Source organism: Hesperophylax consimilis, chromosome 20 (genome assembly GCF_061612785.1).
Source record: "Hesperophylax consimilis isolate HC1 chromosome 20, BYU_Hcon_1.0, whole genome shotgun sequence".
NCBI lineage: Eukaryota > Metazoa > Arthropoda > Insecta > Trichoptera > Limnephilidae > Hesperophylax > Hesperophylax consimilis.
Window position 1 is genome coordinate 26,920,213 of NC_142855.1, and position 21,118 is coordinate 26,941,330.

The 21,118-nt window shown below is 31.7% G+C and overlaps 1 protein-coding gene across 1 annotated transcript; it reads right to left on the bottom strand.

The window, feature by feature from the left end:
• Positions 1–9,961: 9,961 nt before the first annotated feature.
• On the bottom strand, positions 9,962–20,964 carry LOC149414463 (uncharacterized). The gene is made up of 5 exons (XM_089644181.1): positions 20,819–20,964; positions 19,170–19,352; positions 11,741–11,917; positions 11,278–11,396; positions 9,962–9,982 (listed from the first exon to the last, which is right to left on the bottom strand). Exons 2-5 carry the CDS (start codon positions 19,300–19,302, stop codon positions 9,962–9,964), a joined length of 450 nt encoding a protein of 149 aa, XP_089500307.1. The 5' UTR covers positions 19,303–19,352; positions 20,819–20,964.
• Positions 20,965–21,118: the final 154 nt, after the last annotated feature.

The following is a 21,118-nucleotide window of genomic DNA, read 5'->3' on the forward strand; positions in this document are numbered from 1 at the left end:
TTTGTGGTAGCAACTGCAGATTGAAATGTAATTCAAGATTTAATGCCGAAGTTAGGCAAAAACTCTTTCTAGAGTTTTATTCACTACATTCAGAAGCCCAATCAACTTTGTTATTGAGATCGATGAATATTAAAAATATAACCAGGATCACTTCGGCCAAACGATCCTGCAATATTACGTACTCTGTTTCAATACAAGGAATTAATGAACAAGTTTGCAAACCAGCCTTACAATCCATTTACCAAATAGGTAGAGGCAGATTAGATATTTTGAGGAGAAAAGTAGCTGCAGGAGTTTCATCACCAGCAGTAAGTCACAGAGGTCGCCACTGCACGAGGCCTAACAAAACACCAGATAACCAGCTTAAAGAAGTAAGAGAACACATCAATATGTTCCCTGCAGAAGCTTCGCATTATTCCAGGAACAAAAATCCCCATAAATTGTACCTCGCATCCGATTTGTCAATCCCAAAACTGTATGAGCTCTATAATATGTTTTGTGGAGAAAAAGAGTATGCCCCTGTTTCGTTGAATCGTTACACTAGGATCTTTACAGAGGATTTCAACTTGTCGTTTGGCGTGCCTAAGACAGACACTTGTGGGACTTGCGATAGCAAAAAATCTGACCAAATTCATGTAAATATGTATAAAGCTGCATTTGAAATGCAAAAACATGATAAGAAAAAGGCATCTGAATGTGATGAAATTTGTTTCATCACATTTGATTTGGAAAAGACGCTACCTCTCCCAAAGATATCCACAAACGTGGCTTTCTATTTAAGAAAACTGTGGCTCTATAATTTGGGAGTACATTGTGTGACAAAGGAGTTAAATAGGGCATATTTCCATGTTTGGAGTGAAAACGAAGGGGGCAGAGGGAGCGAGGAAATTGCCAGTTGTTTAATGGCCTTTGTCAACACCATGCAACTTCAGAGCAACAAGTCACACCTTATTGCTTGGAGTGACTCTTGTGCCGGTCAAAACAAAAATATATATTTGATTATGTTCTGGCAATATTTAATTTTAGCAAAAAAATTCAAAATAATTGACCATAAATTTCCTGAGGTTGGTCACTCATATATGGACTCTGATAGAGATTTCGCATTGGTAGAAAAAAAAATTAATAGATGCCAGTCCATTCAATCAGTGGACCAATATGTAAATTTAATGATGTCGGCTAACACAAAAAATATACCCATCGTGACAATGATGGCTGATAAGTTTGTTAATATTAAAGAATTAGGGCAACAATTGAACTTTATACACAATACAAAAAACACTATCGGAAATAAGGTTAACTTTCAAAAAGGAATTCTTGTAATCCATTTTCTGGCCTACATACGAGGTTTTTGATACACTCAAGTTTGTTCCATAATAGGTCCGAAATCATAGGGACGCACGCAGTGATAACTTCACTTGCCATCTTGATTAACCACTTTCTTGATTAACCATTCAAGTTAGGTTGAAACGTCTGAACGAAATCTTGTTCAATTTTTATCGTTATTATCGTTTTATCGTAACTAAAATTGCTCTATCGGCATGGCATAGTTACAGTATTATCGCAAGAACACTACGACGGCTCGACAATTCAATACTCTGCTGTATAGAATACAGAATTTAGGATATCTTTGCACACATAACAGATGTATGGAATATATCGCCGACACAATACAGATATGTAATCACGAACTCATTTATCTACGGCTAATATTGGTACTCCCTGAGAAAATTCTTTAGTAAATTTATTTATCAACAACACATTTAGTTATTAACTTATGATTTCAGGGAAAAAATATGAACCATAAACCACAATATTATAAATTTACTTTTGTTACGTTTTTATTTTTGATATTTTGTTGTCTTTTCTTAAACCATTAAAAATAACTGGTTATTTTGTCGTACGTTAACTGGTTGTTTTGTAGCCACGCTATCAAGTCATTGTATATCAGTAGAGATGGCAAAAATTAGCATTAATTCTCAGATTTTTTAGCATTAACAATTGGAAATTTAGCGTTTTATAGCATTTTGAGGCATAATTTAGCGTTTTGTAGCAAAATAGAAAAAAAATTATTTCCTGAATGTTTTTAGCGCATATTTTCAGTATTTTTGGTAAAATATATGTTAAACCTTCATTTGCAAGTATTTCCATGTGAAAGATTATAAATAATTAATTTTAATATTAAATGAATAAGGAAGGAAACTCTAAGTACGGGTCGAACACAAACACAACAAATGCAGATTGCGATTAACATCAATAGGCGTAATTTATTTCGCACAATTTGTGTTATGTCAAAAAGCAATTTTAGCCTACAGTACAAAAATATTAAATATTTACACATAAAATAGTAACAAAATTATAAAAAATCGTAGGAAAGGCTTCCAAAAATGAAATAAAGTAGGCATAATACTTTTCCCTGCACATTCACATGAAACTACCTTCCTTATGCATTTTTCTCAATTCTTCTTTAGTTGTACTGGACTAAATATTACTGTATCAGCTTCTCCAATTTGTATGGTTCTTTGACTTCTGAAATACGATATATTCTCGGAAAGCGTTTAAATTCAGCGTACAGTATAAATTAAAAATATTAAATATTTACACATAAAATAGTAACAAAATTGTAAAAAGAGGTAGGACAGGCTTCCAAAAATGATATAAAGTAGGCATATTTGAAATACAGGTAAATACAAAAAACAATGGAAATGGCACTTTTTTTTTTTTTTTTTCTTAGGTTTGTCAACAGTGATTCATATCAAAGCTCTCGAAATACAATTACATTTTTTTTTTTTTCATAAAAAAAACATACTCACTGCACATCTCACTAGGGCATTCCTGTATCAAGATGTGCAGCTTTACAATAATATTATTTAAAAAAATACATATATGTAAACTTGAAATAATAACAACATTAAATTTAAACTAAAAAAAGAAAAGTTTATGACACGTTCGTTTCGAGACCGGTAGACAAAATAAACAAAATTTTAGTAGCAAATGTTGAAAAAATGTTGAAAAAATAAAAACAAAAATGTCAACAAAAGAAGCATTGGTAAGTAAGTTGGCAACAATAATATTCTTCTGTTAACTAAAGTACAAGGTACCTGTGCTGGCTTATCAGACACAAGCATAGGGTAACCATACTAACAACATGGATAGTATGAATAATAAATTATAAGAAAAAATAAAATAACTAAATAAAAATAGGTAAATAATAACCGATAGGTAAGTAAATAATATTATAATAAAAAGTAAGTAAGTAAATAAATTAGCTAGACAATAATTAAAGTAAATAATAATACGAGAATTAAGTAGATAATAATAATAATAAGTAACATAATAATAAATAACCAAAAGTTATTTTAGAAGTATATAAGTACATGCGCAGTAAGTAAATAAGGATTGTATCGAAACAGAGCTTCCACAAGGAATTATGATATAAGCGACAACATGGGTGATCCAGAATCATCACTCTCAGCTAGTACGGAGATTTTGACCATTTTCTTGAATGAATTTAACGTACCTATAGTTTTTATATTTTCTCCAAGCATATTATATAGCAACGGAGCTTTATATGAAAAACTCCTTTGTCCGAAGGATGTTCTGGTATACACCGGCTGATACATTAAAGAAGAACCCATTCTAGTGCTGCGCACTTGTTGAGATCTTTTAGCAGTAATAGTGTTGTTGAAAAATTTACAGAGAGCCTGTATTATGTACAACTGCCTTATTGTCATAATTTTGCTTTCACTATATAATAACTTTGATGGATACATAAAATTTCTCTTATACATTATTTTTAAAATTAATTTTTGCGCAACATTCAAAGGCTCTAAGGTAGTCTTGTTACAAGAACCCCAACAGACAACATTATATGAAAGCATTGATTGAACAAGAGCATAATATACAGTTTTTAATGTAACTTTGTCCAAAATGTTTCTTAGATTTTTGAAAATGTAGGCTAGCCTTCTTATTTTGTTTCTTAATATAGTAATGTGATTGTTCCATTTTAAATTTTTATCAATAATTAAACCCAGGTATTTAATGTTGTCTACTCTTTCTAAAGATTGACAGTTACACTCCTGCACACAACAATGTATTTTTAATGAACGTTCCAAAGATGGTTGATTTACAGAGGAAATGCTAAAAGTAATATATTTAGTTTTGTTCATGTTTAAGGTTAACAAGTTTTGATCAAGCCAATTTTTGACTGCCCTTAATCCTGCCTCGCACTTAGCATACGTTTCATTCCATGTTTCAGCAGCAAACACCAAGACAGTGTCATCTGCAAATACAATTGAAGATCCAGAAAATTTCAATTTACAGAGGTCGTTAATATATAACAAAAATAGAATTGGACCCTTAACACTACCTTGAGGAACACCATATACAATTGATTTATTTGAGCTAATGTGATCATTAATTATTACTCTCTGTGTTCTATTTTCAAGATATGTTCTGAACCAATCTAAAGATTTATTAACAATACCCATTGAACTGAGTTTTTTTAAGAGTAAACCGTGGGATACGGTATCAAATGCCTTAGACAAGTCTAAAAAGACGGCCATTGCTTTATTGCCAGTATCAAGAGCTTCTACGACTGTGGTGATCATTTTTAATGCAGCATCACTTGTTCCCATGTTCTCTCGGAAGCCAAATTGATTATCTGAGAGAATTTCATATCTTTTTATATAAGACATCAACCAAAATTTTAGCTAATTTCTCTATTATTTTTGATAACGTATTTAGCAAGGAGATAGGTCGATAGTTATTTACATCTTTGTTATCTCCTCCTTTAAATAAAGGAATAACTTTGGCATTTTTGCAATGATTAGGGAACAAGCCATTCTCAAAACTAACATTTACAATGTGTGTAATAGGTATAACTAGTTCAGAAGCATTTTGTTTGTAGACCATTGCACTTATACTGTCATTTCCACTCGAAAAACCTGATTTTAGTTCATTAATCACATTTAAAACTTCATTACAATTCGTTGGTTTGAATTCAAAGCAGGCATTTTGCATAGATTGTGTTGGATTATAATTTTTTACTAAAGATTCTTCACTGGTGTTATTTGCACTACACAAAAGATTAGCAAAATTTTGACCTATATCACTAAAAAAATTATTCACATGGTTAGTAATGACTGTTGGATTATCATTTATGGATACAATGTTATTATTTACTTTCAGTTTATTTATGGGCACTGATTCCTTTTGCAAATCCAATGCTTGTTTTATTATTTTCCATTCTTGCTTTATGTTTCCTTTTACCTCGTGAAGCTTCCCTTTATAATATGTCTGTTTGGTCGTTTTTATAATTTTAGAACACCAATTTCTGTATCTTTTATAATGTGCAAACAGTTCGATATTATTTGGTTCTTTACGACAACTCTTGTGTAATTTGTCACGTTTAATCAGGCAGTTAACAATTCCAGAAGTTATCCATGGTTTCAAGTGCTTTTTATTACAATGGATTCTCTTAGTATATGAGCAATTTCCAATATGTAATTTTAGACGCCTTATGAAATTATCAGCTGCAGTATTGACATCACTGGTAGATAAGACTGTATCCCATGTTTCCTCTTTCAGTGTCGAATTTAGTAGGTCATTATCCACAGTTAGTCTAAGCTTTACGTCTATTTTTTTTTATTTTGTTACTCTGGATTTAGGATATTTCAATAATGTAGCAAAATGGTCTGTAATACTGGTCCTGAATACAGCACTCTGAGGATCGTCTTTTGACTTAACCATAATGTGATCAATACAACTCTTAGTACTTGATGTTACTCTAGTCGGTGTAATAATAATTGGTTTTAGACCGTGGTAAATCAAAAGTGAAAGATATTGTTCACTTTTTATGTTGTTCATATCCAAAATATTTATATTTATATCACCACATAAAATCACTTCATGGTTATGTGTTGATACAGAACGTAGTAAGTCATTTAGGTGGTCAAGAAAGGTATCAATGTGTGCTTGAGAAGGAGATCTATAAACTGCTAAAACACACACATTATAAAGTAGTTGTAATTTAAGACAATTGGCATGTGGAATAGTTATTTATTCAACAGAAACTATGACATCATTCCGAGTGTAAACGACAACTCCATCATTTTGTAAATATTTTTTTTTGGTGCTATGTGATGAATATCCAGTAATACTTGGGATATAGATTGAATCTTTCAACCAAGCCTCACTAAAAACGATAATGCCAAATCTATGTTGTATTGCATCGAGAACAGCTATAGTATCATTTTTTTTTATGCATCTTATATTCATACAATATATAGAGAGAGCAGAGTCGTTAAGAAATTCATTACATACTGATGGGTCATCTATGTTGATATTGATTTCCTTGTCGTCATTTAGTTCTTGATCCAATAAAGAATCCATATTATATTAATAGAATCCATAGAATATTAAGCAAATACAGCACGAGAATTAAATATTCTGGAAATAATAAATAATACATCGTTTTTTTTGCGCGTAAGAAGAGAATATCAAGAGCATAATTTGTTAACAGGAAATATTGTTGCATATAGAAACATAAGGTTATAATAAAATAAACAAAAAAATATATAGTTAGAACTCATTACTAAAGCTTGACAGTTAAAGTTAATAATATTAAATAGTTGCCGTATTGTCAGAAAACACGCACAACAACTAAAATAGATCGAAATAAGTGCATAAGATGTAATACAATAGGGTATGTGAGATAGATACTCAACAATTTTGAAAGGTAAATACAATAGGTTTGAAGAATAATTTATACGTAACATGATATGAAGAATAATTTTAGCAGGTGTATAAAATATATAACAAGTTTTTTTAATAGAGTAGTTTTGAAAGTATATCAGATAAAAATTAAGTATAACTAGTAAAAAAAATAGATAAAATATAAAATAAGTAACAAATAATTCAATATGGTATAGAGAATAGAAAATCAATAGTTTTAATAAATAACATGAGATAATAAGATAATATAGTAGAAGTAGATAACAGATAAAATTTAATTTTAACAATAATTGAAAACTGTTCGAATGTAAACTTAACTGGTGTAAAGAATGAATAAAAAATAACTTTATTTGATAGGTAAGACCGTTAATAATTTTTTTTTTTTATATATATATAGAGACCGTAATAAAAAAAATAAAGTACTTATATAAAACAGATTAAAAATAAATTCAACTGGTATGTAGAACAAATAATAATATATTTTTTTGACAGGAGTGTAAGACATAATCATAATTATATATAAGTTAAAAGAATTTGAAATATCAATGCATGTGAATAATATATGTTTAAATACATATTCCCAAGTAGTTGCATAGACAGTCCTACATGAGTACCAGCAAAATGCAGAAGGGTTAAATTTAATGGTAAAAGGTGGTAAGGTAATTGTAAGGTAGAGCAGAATATTAAAGGATACAGTTTGGCGCCTATTTTTGGAGCAGTATCTTCCTTTTTTGCAATTGTATCGGCCATTTGTTTGTTTTTCTCTAGTTGTCATGTTGAGTCATAGAGTTAGAAGGGTGTTTTCTGATGTGATGAGTATAGCTCTCGATTCTGGGGTTTGACGAATGTATACACGTCCCGTTTTTATCCATACGTATGCGAACTTTTTCTCTGTGGCCGTCTTCTTCGCTAGGTAGAATAATCGTTTATTGGTAGATGTTAGGTGTTCCGAGATAAATACAGGGGTTCGAGGTCCAGAGAGGCCAATGGAGCTGGTATTAAGTTTATCTTCCTTCAATACTGCATTCATGTTATACTTTTTTGTGCAGTTTCAAAAATCGTTTCTTAAATGTACGTGTTTGAACCTTACGATTATTGGTCTAGTTTTTGTTGGAATGGTTCTGCCCGGAGCCCTGAAACTGGTTTCGATGTCATTTGTCGTGGTGGTTGTGTTAATCTCTTTGCTTATGTTGAATAATATATTTTGCAAATTTTCACCTTCAATCTCTGGTACACCTCTTATTTCGATATCAAAATTTTTTTGTTGTCGTTCTTGGTCATCCATTTTAGCCTCGAGCATCATTATTTTAGCCTCAAGTTCCGAATTTTTTTTTGGACAACATCAATATTTTTAATTTTTTCCATTTTTTTTTCAGATTTGCCTCAAAATCCTCCATTTTTGTATTAAAAAAGGTTATCGAGGTCTTAAATTCTTTAAACTCATCGAATAATGCTGCCACTTTAGTTTGTATGTTCTTAAATCCTTGAAGATCGGATTTAATTGAACGGAGTTCTTCCATAATGAGTGAGTACTGTTTATCTCCATTAATTAAACTTGGTTGATACTATCACTAATTACAGACAAACACAACATTGATGCTGATAGAATGATAACATTGCGATCCAACTTTACTGATAGAATGATAGCATTGCGCACGTTTCAATAGTGGGCTCCTTCATTCTCATACGCCTGTCAGTCAGTACTGAATTGTTGTTGTATTTTTGGGAAATTCGCGCCTATTTCGCTAAATAGAATAATTTAGCTGAAATGCGGCCAAAATCACGTTTTTCGCGTTAATTCGCGAAATAGAAATCACTGGAAACACTTTCAAATGCCTTGCAACGCAAAGAAAACTTATAAATTTAATGCCCTATTTTCGAACCATAAATATTTTTTCGCGTTTTTAGTTAAAACGAAATTTTGCCATCTCTATATATCATGTAATTTGACTGGTTATTTTGTCAATAGATACTATCGCTATTAAGTAATAATTAATGTAATTTAACTGGTTATTTTGTAAATCGATAGCTACGCTATTAATTCATACTGTAATTTCATAATTATTTAGGTTATTTATGGGTGTATACAGACAAATAATTTTATTTGAGATTATTATTGTCATATCGTATTATTTTCATATTACCGATTATTATTAAACAATATTACTAGTGATCACGGGCAGACGTAGTCCTGCCACAGATCGCCTTCTATGAAGGGAAGTTAAAATGTGTTGTTTTTAGCATTTTTGGATGAGAAATCTGATCTCGACAACAACGCCACCTATCGGGTTCAAAATTATCCTATATTTCAAGCTTGAACCATTTATATTCATTCACTAAATTTCATCAAAATCGTTTGGGCAGTTTCGGAAGCGTGTACAAACCCAGTGACACCTGATTTTTTTTATATATTATATTGAAATTATTAATTAATATGTCACTATTAATAATACGTTTTTCCTTATCTTTTGAACTCAAACTTATATGTTTCACACTTTAAATTATATAAATTTATATTTGTGTTGATGGCACATGTTGTGCTGTTTATATTTAAATAAATACATCATGACACCGGACTGAAAGAGCGACGTGGGCAGAACATCTCCCACTAACTGTCGAAATAGATCTCGATCTTATCTCCATTACATCACTTACAAAATCGACCAAGATATTTAGGAAAAAGGGCGGCAAAGTGCATAAATCTTTAGAAGCTGTGTTTCTTATTTGAAGTGCTTGTATTTTTTACCAACTGTCCGCAAGCAATTGTTAAAAATATTTATAAATTAGCTGTACCCCGCCACGCGTCGCTGTAGCTTAATCTATCTGTGCAGATAGATTGAGAAAAGCTTGTTGCTTTTACGGCCATCAGATGGCATTAAAAAAACATGTTTGTTCTACAGACTACGCTGTTTTTCAAAAAAGCATGTTTTTACCTGGCACAGGTGACATCTATATAATACAGGTACTCGAATGCACACGCGTACTAGAATTGAAAATTGTGTCAACATTTTGAAGCAATCGGTGAAGAACTTTAAGATTTAAGATTTTGAGCAAACGAACATTTACATTTGAATTTATAAAGATTTCATTGTTTTTGTATTTACAATGTAAATTGTGTTAAATTTAGATGAGTAATTGATGAAATAATACAAAACAATTAAATGAAATTTACTTGCAACGCACGCCGGGATTTGAATCCTTGACCTCCGGTTTGCTGGTCCTTAGAGCCTTACGCCTCGACCACGAAGGTCTTTGAATAATACATTATTGTTTACGTGTGTTATACGTAAAATGGCGTTGCTCTATTAAGTAAGTGCAAACGAAGTTTGGTTTAAAAAAATATCGCAAAAATAGTCGAAGACATAATATTAAGACCTGCGTCTTGAAATAGACACAATTGCATGTGTTTTGTGAGGTTGTTTTTATTTATTTATTTAATGCCCAGAGGACTTTACATGTAGGTAATACAACATTAAGATGACAGATAATTTTGAAACATAAAATAAATAATAAAAATATAACAAACCAAATTAAAATTACAACGATCATTTAAATTTACACGACAGATAATTTTTAAAAATAAAATAAATAATAAAAATATAACAAACCAAAGTAAAATTACAGCGATCAATTAAATTTACAAAAATACAACTGAAGGCTTAACTATCCCGCAGCCAAGTGGAGGAGTAGGTAGTACCCAAAATTACTATCCTCTTTATATTAGCATAAATACTTGACATATCATTTTAGTATTTTACGAATTTCTGCGCAAATACATAAGTTACCATAATAATTGACTGAATAATTGGGATTTCTATAGTTTAAAAGCCCATAAGACAGAAATATGCATGGGATCGTCTGAAGACCCACACGGTTAGAAACGTTTTGTTTAGCATCTTGGCCTGTCAAGAGTTAATAGTAGTATTGAAATACATATATAGTTTGAATAAGTATGTGTATTACTAAGAATGATTTCCATATACATGCTTATTTATAGTTAGAGCATGAGAATGGTTTTCATTAGTATGTGTAAGATTGTGTCTAATTACGGGTGACTGAGCTGAACATGCAAAGAGCATAAGAAAAGTTATTTTATTTAGTATGAGTGCGAATGTGGTAAATTATGTTTGACTTAAGTGAGCACGAGTAGTTACAGTTAGAGCATGAAAATGTTTTTTCTTTAGCATGAGTCAACTTGTGTCTAATTAAGGAGTACTTAGCAGAACATGAAAAGATACAGTAAGAGCATGCGAAAGGTTTTTGTTTAGTATGAGTGCGAATATGGCTAATTAAGTATGCCTTAAGTGAACATGAGTAGTTACAGTAACAGCATGAAAATGGTTTTTCTCTAGTATGAGTACGCTCGTGTGCAGTTAATCGTGACTTTTGTGCACACGAATAGTTACAATAAGAGCACGAGAAAGGTTTTTCTTTAGTATGAATACGCTCGTGTACAATTAAGAGTGATTTCTTTGTGCATGAATATTTACAGTAAGAGCATAGAAAAGGTTTTTCTACAGTATGAGTAAGTAGATGAGAAATTACGTCGGGCTTCGAAGTAAGTTTTCTGTCGCATTTAGAACACGGGAAAAATTTTGTATTATTAGATAACATCCCGTCGCGTTTTTGATGAAAACAAGAGTTCGTTACTTTGACTGCTTCACCTAGAAGAAACAATATTAAAACACTCAATTTAGTTGGGGTATGTTGTGAGGATTAAGGTAACAAGGAGTAGAAGGAGAAGGGGAATAATCTGGCTACTCAGATCTGGTCATCAAACACGGCGATATCTTTACATTTCAAGCAAAGTTTCAATTCTGAATGGCAGTCTTTGACCAGGTCAACGATACTAAGGGATCTTCCACTCTACTGCTTTGGTGCAGGAAATAAACATGTCTGTAGTATGTATATTAAGAAGTTACTATTCATTATTTCAGCATTATAATTTATTTGAAGAGTACGGAATATGTGGGGACAATAAAAAATATATTTGAAGAAATAATTTTACCCGCCGTTTGATGAATTCTTTCAGAGTGCTCCAAGCATTCTTTTTTAACGTCAGGGAGTTTGATGTCCATTTCTGAAAACGAAATTTCATATTCTTCTTTTTCTTTAATTCCTGGTTCGGCTTTAATGGTGAAGTCCTGTAGATTAGATTCCTGTAGATCCATTAAATGAGTTTCACCTGATGATGGAAAAACATCATTTATAATTATAATAATTACTAGGTTAGTGCTAAGCAATTCCATTTGTGACTGTTGTAATATGGCAATGAAATAACATTCAGTTGGTAACACTACATGAACAGGAAGTAAGTGTCAAAAGTATAAGTCTCTGTAATGGCTGTAATGTGTGTGCTCTGCTACAATAAACGTTATTTTGGTTAAAGATCACCATCTATTATTTATCAAGACTACAGGTTAAGGGCCCAGTCACATGTGAAAAGAGGAAAAACATCTTGTAATGATGGAAGGCAATCAGAACATGTTAAAATTGGAGGGGTCAAGAAACTGGAATGTGTGGAAGTTCCAGACTGCAGTATTGTTACGTGGACAAGGATGGCTGGATATAGTGGAAGGTCGGAGTACAAAACCTGAAGAAAGTGCACAGAAAATTATTTGGAAAACAAGGATGCAAAGGCTCAGTCCTTAATAGTCACAAGGATGACAGAAAATGTTATGTTACACATTATATCATGTTCTACTTCAGCGGAAATGTGGAAAAAGTTGCAGAGTGTGTATGAACAAAAAACGGAGACCAGCATTCATATTGTACAACAGCGATTTTTTCAGTACAAATATGAAAAAGGAACAGAAATGTCTGCATTTTTATCAAAAATACAAGAATTACAGAACCAGTTAAAACAATTGGGAGAAGAAATTTCTGAGAAATTTGTTATAACTAAAATACTCATGTCGCTACCAGAAGAATATAAACATTTTGTTTCGGCTTGGGAATCTGCCCCTGATGACAAACAAACCTTGGAAAACTTAGTGGCTAGGTTGTTGATGGAGGAAGAAAGATTTACTGAAAAGAATGATGAACTTCAACAAACCCCATCATCGTCAGCTTTCGTGATGAAAAATAAAAAAAATGGAAAGTGTTTTAAGTGTGGAAAAATCGGACATTTCCAGAGCGAATGTAGGAAAAATAAAAATAACAATGAAGAAAACAAAAATGACAAGTGTTATTATTGTGGCAAGATTGGACATTATAAATCGCAGTGCTGGTTTAATAAAAATAAAGACTCAAGTAAATACAACACAAAGAAAAGTAATGCGTTTGTCGTATTAAATAAAATTTACGACAATTATCAAGATTCTAAGTGGCTCGTAGACACCGGTGCGGATGAACATATGTGTTGTGATAAAGCCTTATTTACAAATTTAACAGACATTTTGAATAAATCAGTGATAGTCGGTAATGGCGCGTCAATTAGTGTGTTGGGCTGCGGCCAGATGGCAGTGCAAGTGCAAAACAACACGGAATGGGTTGACACTACCATAGACAATGTGTTATTCGTACCAGATTTGAAAGTTAATCTGTTCTCTGTCAATCGCGCTATCAAAAAAGGTTATGTCATGATGACAGATGACAAGTCTTGCAAATTTTACAAGGATGGAGATATTTGTGCCGTAGCAAAACGAGACGGAAGCGGTTATTATATGGATTTACGTTTTAAATGCAATACTGCAATTGTGGCAAAATCAGAACTAAATGATTTTAGTTTGTGGCACGAAAAATTAGCTCATCAAAACTTTGAGTATGTCAAGGAAGTTTTACAGAAAAACAACATCGATTCACAACAAACATTAGTTCCGAAATGTGAAAGTTGTTTAGAAGGAAAAATTCACCGATTGCCGTTTCCAAAAAGTAATTACACCAGCAAGAAGACATGTGAAGTAATTCACGCGGATACGTGTGGCCCAATGGAAGAAATGTCATTAGGAGGGTCGAAGTACTTTGTTCTGTTTAAAGATGACTACTCAAATTTTAGATATGTTTATTTTGTTAAAAATAAATACGACATCAAGAATTGTATTGAAGACTTTCTAAATAAAACTGAAAATATAACTGGAAATAAGGTTAAAATCTTCCGAAGTGACAATGGACTGGAATTTATAAACAAAGAAGTGAAAGAAATGTTCTCAAAGCGTGGTATAACCCATCAAACGACTGTTCCATATACTCCAGAGCAAAATGGAAAGGCTGAAAGAGAAAATAGGACTCTAGTAGAGGCTGCAAGGACAATGCTACATGCAAAAAGTTTACCAAAAAAACTATGGGCAGAAGCTGTAAATACTGCAGTTTTTGTACTTAATAGGACTGGAAAAAGTAAATTAAACGGAAAATCTCCCTTTGAAGTATGGACAAACAGAAATTTTGACATCCGTCCATTGAAAGTGTTTGGTACACCTGTATATGCGCACATTCCTAAAGAAAGAAGAAGAAAATGGGACAAAAAGGGTGAGAAAGGACTAATGGTTGGTTACAGCGAAGATGTGAAAGGGTACAGGATATATTTTTCACATAAGAATACCATAGAAACAAAGAGGGATGTTATTTTCTTAGAAAATGAAAATAAACTCCAGGAATCAATTGAGATAATATCTTTAGAAGACAAACCATCACAGATGACTAAAACAATGGTAAATGAAGAAATTAGAACATTGGAAAATGAAGGTGGTATGAAAATCTCTACTGAAGAAGATATGCTATATGAAACCAAATCGGAAAGTGATAATGAACCATGTGTTGATGAGTTGAGTTCAAATGAGTCAGTGACTGAAGATAATCCACTAGCACCCTACTGTGAGAGATCAAAAAGAACAAGGAAACAAACTTCTTTCTATAAATGCAGCAATGTACAAATTAATGTTGATCCTGATCCGATGACATACAAAGACGCTGTGAGTAGGGTTGATGCTTCTAAGTGGCAGGAGGCCATTGAGAGAGAGCTGCAAACACTGAGAGAAAACAATACGTGGGAAGTGTACAATGAGCCCGTAGATCCAAATAAGGTTGTTAGTAGCAAATGGGTGTTCAAAATTAAAGTTCCAAATCAATATAAAGCCCGGTTGGTTGCTAGGGGGTTTGAACAAGATAATTTGTTTAGTTATCAAGACATTTATGCTCCAGTAGCAAAATTATCCACTTTTAGACTTTTTGTTGCTATTGCTAGTAAATTAAACTTGCAAATCTATCAAATGGATGTTACCGGTGCATTTTTGTATGGAGAAATCCAAGATGAGGTATATATTCAGTTACCTGAAGGAGCTTATTCTAATAATGAAAATATTGTAAAATTAAACAAATCACTGTATGGTTTAAAAATGTCTCCTAAGTGTTGGAATAATAAGTTCAATGATGTCATGACTAGAGAGGGTTTTCTAAGATCAAGCTGTGATTCGTGTTTATACAAAAGGTATAATGGAAATGATAAAATTTTTGTATTGTTATATGTTGATGACCTATTAATTTTTGGAACAAATAACTGTGAAGTTAAACAGCTTAAAAAGGCTTTGAATAGTGAATTTAAAATGAAGGATTTGGGATGTATATCTGATTTTCTAGGTATTAATGTGAGTCAGAACTTAAAATCTGGTATAACTGAATTAAGTCAGAAAAGTTACTTAGAAAATATTCTTGTAAAATTTCAAATGGAAAATTGTAAACCGGTGGCTACACCGATGGATAAAAATTTTAATTTTAAAATCTTTCAAAATCAAAAGGTAGATAAAAATATTGAAAAATTATGTAGGCAGATAATAGGAAGTTTAATGTATGCTGTACAAGGTACAAGACCAGACTTATGTTTTGCTGTTTCAATGCTAAGTAGGTATCAATATTGTGCAAATAATATATTGTTAACTGCTCTAAAAAGGGTATTGCGCTATGTTAAGTATACATTACATTATAAGTTGATTTACAGATGCACAGATGTAGGTTTAGAGGGTTTTTGCGATGCAGATTGGGGTGGTAATATAAATGATAGAAAGTCCACTTCTGGTTATATGTTCTTTTTCTCAAAATGTTTAATATTATGGAGTTCTAAGAAACAAGCATCTGTGAGCCTGTCGTCAACTGAGTCTGAGTATGTGGCTATGAGTATGGCTGCTGGTGAGGCTTGCTGGTTGATAAACTTATTGAATGATTTTGGTTTTCAAAATGTTTGTCCGGTAAACATTTATTGTGATAATCAGTCAGCAATCTTGACTGCAGCTACAGAATCTATTAAACGTTTGAAGCACATAGATATTCGTTTTCACTTTGTCAAAGATCTAGTGAAAAATAATAAAATAAATATAAAATACATAAAAACTGGCGAACAACCAGCGGATATTCTCACTAAATCTTTGAGTAAAGAGTTATTTGTACGATTTATTGGAATGTTATTACATTGAGGGAGGATGTTGTAATATGGCAATGAAATAACATTCAGTTGGTAACACTACATGAACAGGAAGTAAGTGTCAAAAGTATAAGTCTCTGTAATGGCTGTAATGTGTGTGCTCTGCTACAATAAACGTTATTTTGGTTAAAGATCACCATCTATTATTTATCAAGACTACAGTGACACATCGATATTTAACGATTTACTAGATTAATATAACTTATTTTCACTTTCAACATACCAACTAGAACAACTCGATTGTAAATCTTGTTTTAATTGCAATAATAATATCGAGTTATTTAGAAATTCGCTTGTAATTAGGTAACATGTAGTCGATATATTTATTTATTTACTAACGGTCAAGTCTAATAAAAACATTAGATACTACACGAAGTTAATACAAGGATAAATGTTACAATAAAAGATGCTATGACAAAAATAGGGCACAAAAAATAGAAATATTGTCTACTCAAGACAAGAACAAATTTTAATGGAGTTCACCACTTCATCCATATTAATACAAAATATTACTTGCGTAATTTTACAAGAAGTCTTTAACCCTTAGAATACTAGCAGATTTTGCATGAATTGCCCGCCTGAAACGACTAGATTTTCGTAAATTACATTTTATACTCACTCCAGGTTTGAAATATTATTTAGCTGTACCTAAAGATTTTACAATGTTTTTATTTATTTTACGGTATTCTTTAATATTGTAAAATTAGTTTGGTTCACTTAATATTATATTTTTACAGGGTTATTTTGTGTTAGATGGAATGTAAATAAAAAATACTACCTTCAAATGACAAAATCCCGGAATGGAACACTCACAGATTGTTTATTTATTGTCAAGTCGTAAAAATTCCTTTTTTCACACAAAAAATGAACCTTTGGCAATCAAGTTATTAAATTTTACGATGAGTTTTATCTACACAGTAATTATAATAAATGTTTTCGTACAATGCAGAAAAATATTTTGCCAACACACATACACTTGCGCAAGGCCACTTGTCGGCATTAGAAAGGGTGACCACAAGATTGTACAGCGCGACGGGCTCTTTTAATTATTAAAACTTTTCTACAGTGTGATATATACGAAAACATGTAGTGGGGCACAAGGCAACTCGACAACAGTAACACCAATAACGTGTCTGAACTCGACGTTTAGGATTTAGCGACGAATTTTTGCATACGTGTCACTCCCGATAAACTGATTTTCTCTTAGAATTTGAAGATGGTGGAACGTATTATTATTATTATTAACGTATTATTATTATTATTATTAGTACGTATTATTGAAGGGATCTTCATCTAAGCGTTCAAAATCTCCAATTTCAATATCTCCATTTTGTTCTGAAGCTTCCTCTAAGCTCTCCAAATGTTCAGGAATATAATCTTCATCATCACTCATCGAAAAATCAGAATCGCAATCTATCACAAAGTTTTCAATGACGTCTTCATTCATTTTAAGGATAAGAAATCAAATTAAAATAGTTAAAACAAACACTCAAATATACAAAACAATAAAATGATCTTAAATTCACAAATAATACGCACAATATAATAATAAATACGAACGAAACACTTCATAAAAGTAAATATTAACACAGAAACACTCCAAGAGTAATAAAACAACGGACACCCTAATATAACAATAAACAGTGTCCAGCGGCCAGAAACGCGACACTCACACGGCGAAAGGACAACTAAGACTGTATGCGTGCGCTGAAGATAAGAATCAAGTGAAGAGGGATACAACGTACTTAAAATTTCTGTTAAACAAAAACTATACGTAAAAAGTAGAATCTGTTAAAAGGATGTGGTAGAAAATAAACAACTCAATGCAAAACATTTTTAACCTCGAAGTTTTACTGCTAAATTTACTAAATATTTGGCGATGAACATGACAAATGCTCAAAACTACACTTGTAGTGAGCCGTTCTCTAGGAGAACTTTTCTTCCACTACGATTGTAGTTGGCCGTCTCCTTGGGGTTAATAAGATACCTGAATAATCATAATGATTAAGGTGAGCATAATACTATTTAAAAATTCTTATTCTTAACATTTGTAAGCGCAATTACTCCACGCACAGTAATCAAACAAATTAAACAAAAACAGAAAAACGATTTAAATAATACTATTTGTCTGCATTGAGTTTTTACATAACTATATAGTAATATAGTTATGTTATAATTATAACTTATATATACCTTCTTATAACTATACACGGAATATAGTTATAAGAAGGCTATAATAACATACCTCTGTCGTAATTATCAATGTTATTAGGCATAATACCATTCTATTCATAAGTTATCACAGAACCTAAACTATGCACTTACATCAGATATCAGACAGAAGAGTGTTATCTAATAATTTTATATACTTAATCAAAACTATAATTTTTCCCAAAATTGTTATGAGATGTCTTACTGACAGCCCTGATTCAATAGAGCTAACTCTTAGTTCTCAGCAAATTCAACCAAATTCAATATTGAAGGTAACAATAACCTCAATACTAAACTACTGTACGGATTGAAAATAAAAATGCTAATGTACCTATGTATACTAGATGTTATTTTTGTTTAATTTTCAACATAATTTCTCAATAATTATTCTGTTTAACATAATACTGTTTCGCTCCTGTGAACCACTGTACACATAAATCATGTATATTGTAAAAGCCTTTTACGGCGTCTAAATAAATAAATAAATAAATAACTAACGGCAAATGTTACTTTTTGATTATTGTTCCGCAGAACTATTGTGTATATCAAATTTTCAAGATACTTTTCATATAAATAACGTTGTTTTCATTATTCTCCACACATCTAAATTGTAACAATGAAAGTCAACACTAACGTAAAATTATTGTTGTGAAGCAAACATTACATACAAATTTATGATTAAAAATTTCAATTTCACTAAAAAAATTCGCGGACATTATCAAAATGATTTTTTAAATTTTTTTCTGCTGAAAACAGGTATCCTCGAGGCAAATGAAAAATTAACACATATTTTTCTCGTAGTAAATTTTCTTACCAGTTGTCTGATCAATTCTGATGGATTGTTCCAAACATTCCTTCTTCATGTTCGGCAGGTCTACCTCCACTTGTGTATCCGGAATTTTACCTCCGCCTTCTCCCCCAGTCACTCTCCGGGTTAGGAAGTCCATGACATAGCTGTGAGAGCGTTCAACTAACCACGGAATACTCTGTAAACTAACTAACAAATAAGTTACAGCATTTTGTTAGGATGTAATATAATCAGTTTTCTACTAATAATTTAGGAAGGTACTATAGGTAATTGATATATCTGATTGGAACTAAGACGAAGAAAGGCCGTTGAATACAACCAAATACAATTGAAAAAAGGTCTTTATTGTGGTCTGGTACATTCAAATTTGAATTACTTAATTGAAATCTGAGGAAACGCATATTAAAAATACATAAATGAACTTCAAGTAACACAAATCAAAGTAATCAAAAAGCTATTTCACTTCAAACCCAGAACATCCACAAAAACGTTTTAAAACTGTTGACATTAGGAAAACTATATGAATATAATACATGTCTCCTTATATACAAAATAAATAATAAACTCATACATTCAAATACAGAATTCATTAAGACGTCCCAAATACACACACACTTTAACATACATTTAAACACCACACATACACTCTATGGCAAGCAATCCATTGGTTACGAGGGGGTAACACACATAATTGCCTTCCAGACAACATTAAAAATGAAATCAGTATTGGTAGATTTCAAAAAAAATTGTTCATTTTTATAATCAATCATCAAAACACTGAAAGTGAATAATATGTTCATGTTATGTATGAATGTGTAATGTAATTAAAAAATGTGTTTATTTTAGTTATTTCTAGTTAAATAAGTGAAAATGTAATTTTCTTTTATCAAATTAAAAACATTTAAAAAATGTTCAAGGAGAAAGCGCAATTTGGCTTCAATACCAAAAACGTACTAAAAATAACAAAGTGATTATTTTATTTCACTGCGAAATATTATTCTACTTTTAACTTAACTCTACTGATGCAAATCGTTTGTGTAATTTTTGTTTTTTTAGTTCAAATGTATTCCATCCGAAGTTGCAACATTTGTAAGCGCAATTACTCCACGCACAGTAATCAAACAAATTAAACAAAAACAGAAAAACGATTTATAATAATAATAAATTAACAAAGCGGAAGAAAAAAAACAATTTGGTAATGTAAAAGTAGGGATTTTTTTAAAAGTAAATACCTCAATTACTACTTTCTCATTGGATTGAATCAAATGTTATTTTAGAGATAATTATAACTTCTCAAATTGAATGGAAATTTCCTGTTTAAATACAAAAATGAATTTTAGGACCAGAATTGGCTTCACATTTCTATAAAATCAAATACCCAAGTAGGAAAACGTGTTAGTACAAAGTTCCGTGCTATCACATGGAGTAAATGTATTTCCGAATGTCAGAAAACGACTAACTAACTAACCATCACGCCGTTTCCCCTCAGGGGTAGGCAGAAAGGACGGACCGCCAAACAACTCGGTCTTGGCACACACTCCTTGCCTCATTCACATTCATACATCGTCTCATACATCAGAAAACGATTTAACTAGCAATACATAAATCTACTCAAAGGTTCAATGTCAATGTGTTTCAATGACGAAGCACATTACCTCATTTTGGAATTAGTTAGAGCAAGCTAGTTAATTCATCATCTTCAGACATAAATGTGCTAATTTATGGACTTATTCAAAACACTCAAATCGCGAGTAATTGATACGTTCTTTAGAGAAAACGGAGCAGCTAGTGAGGGACGACTCAACACCCAGATAGATTTTACCATAGACAAAGGTCAATTGCAGATATTTAACCAGAATATGACAGGTACCAATTCAACCAACGTAAATGTACACACAATACGTACAATACTTATGACTGCCTTACACCAAATAGGGACCCAACCGAAATTTCAC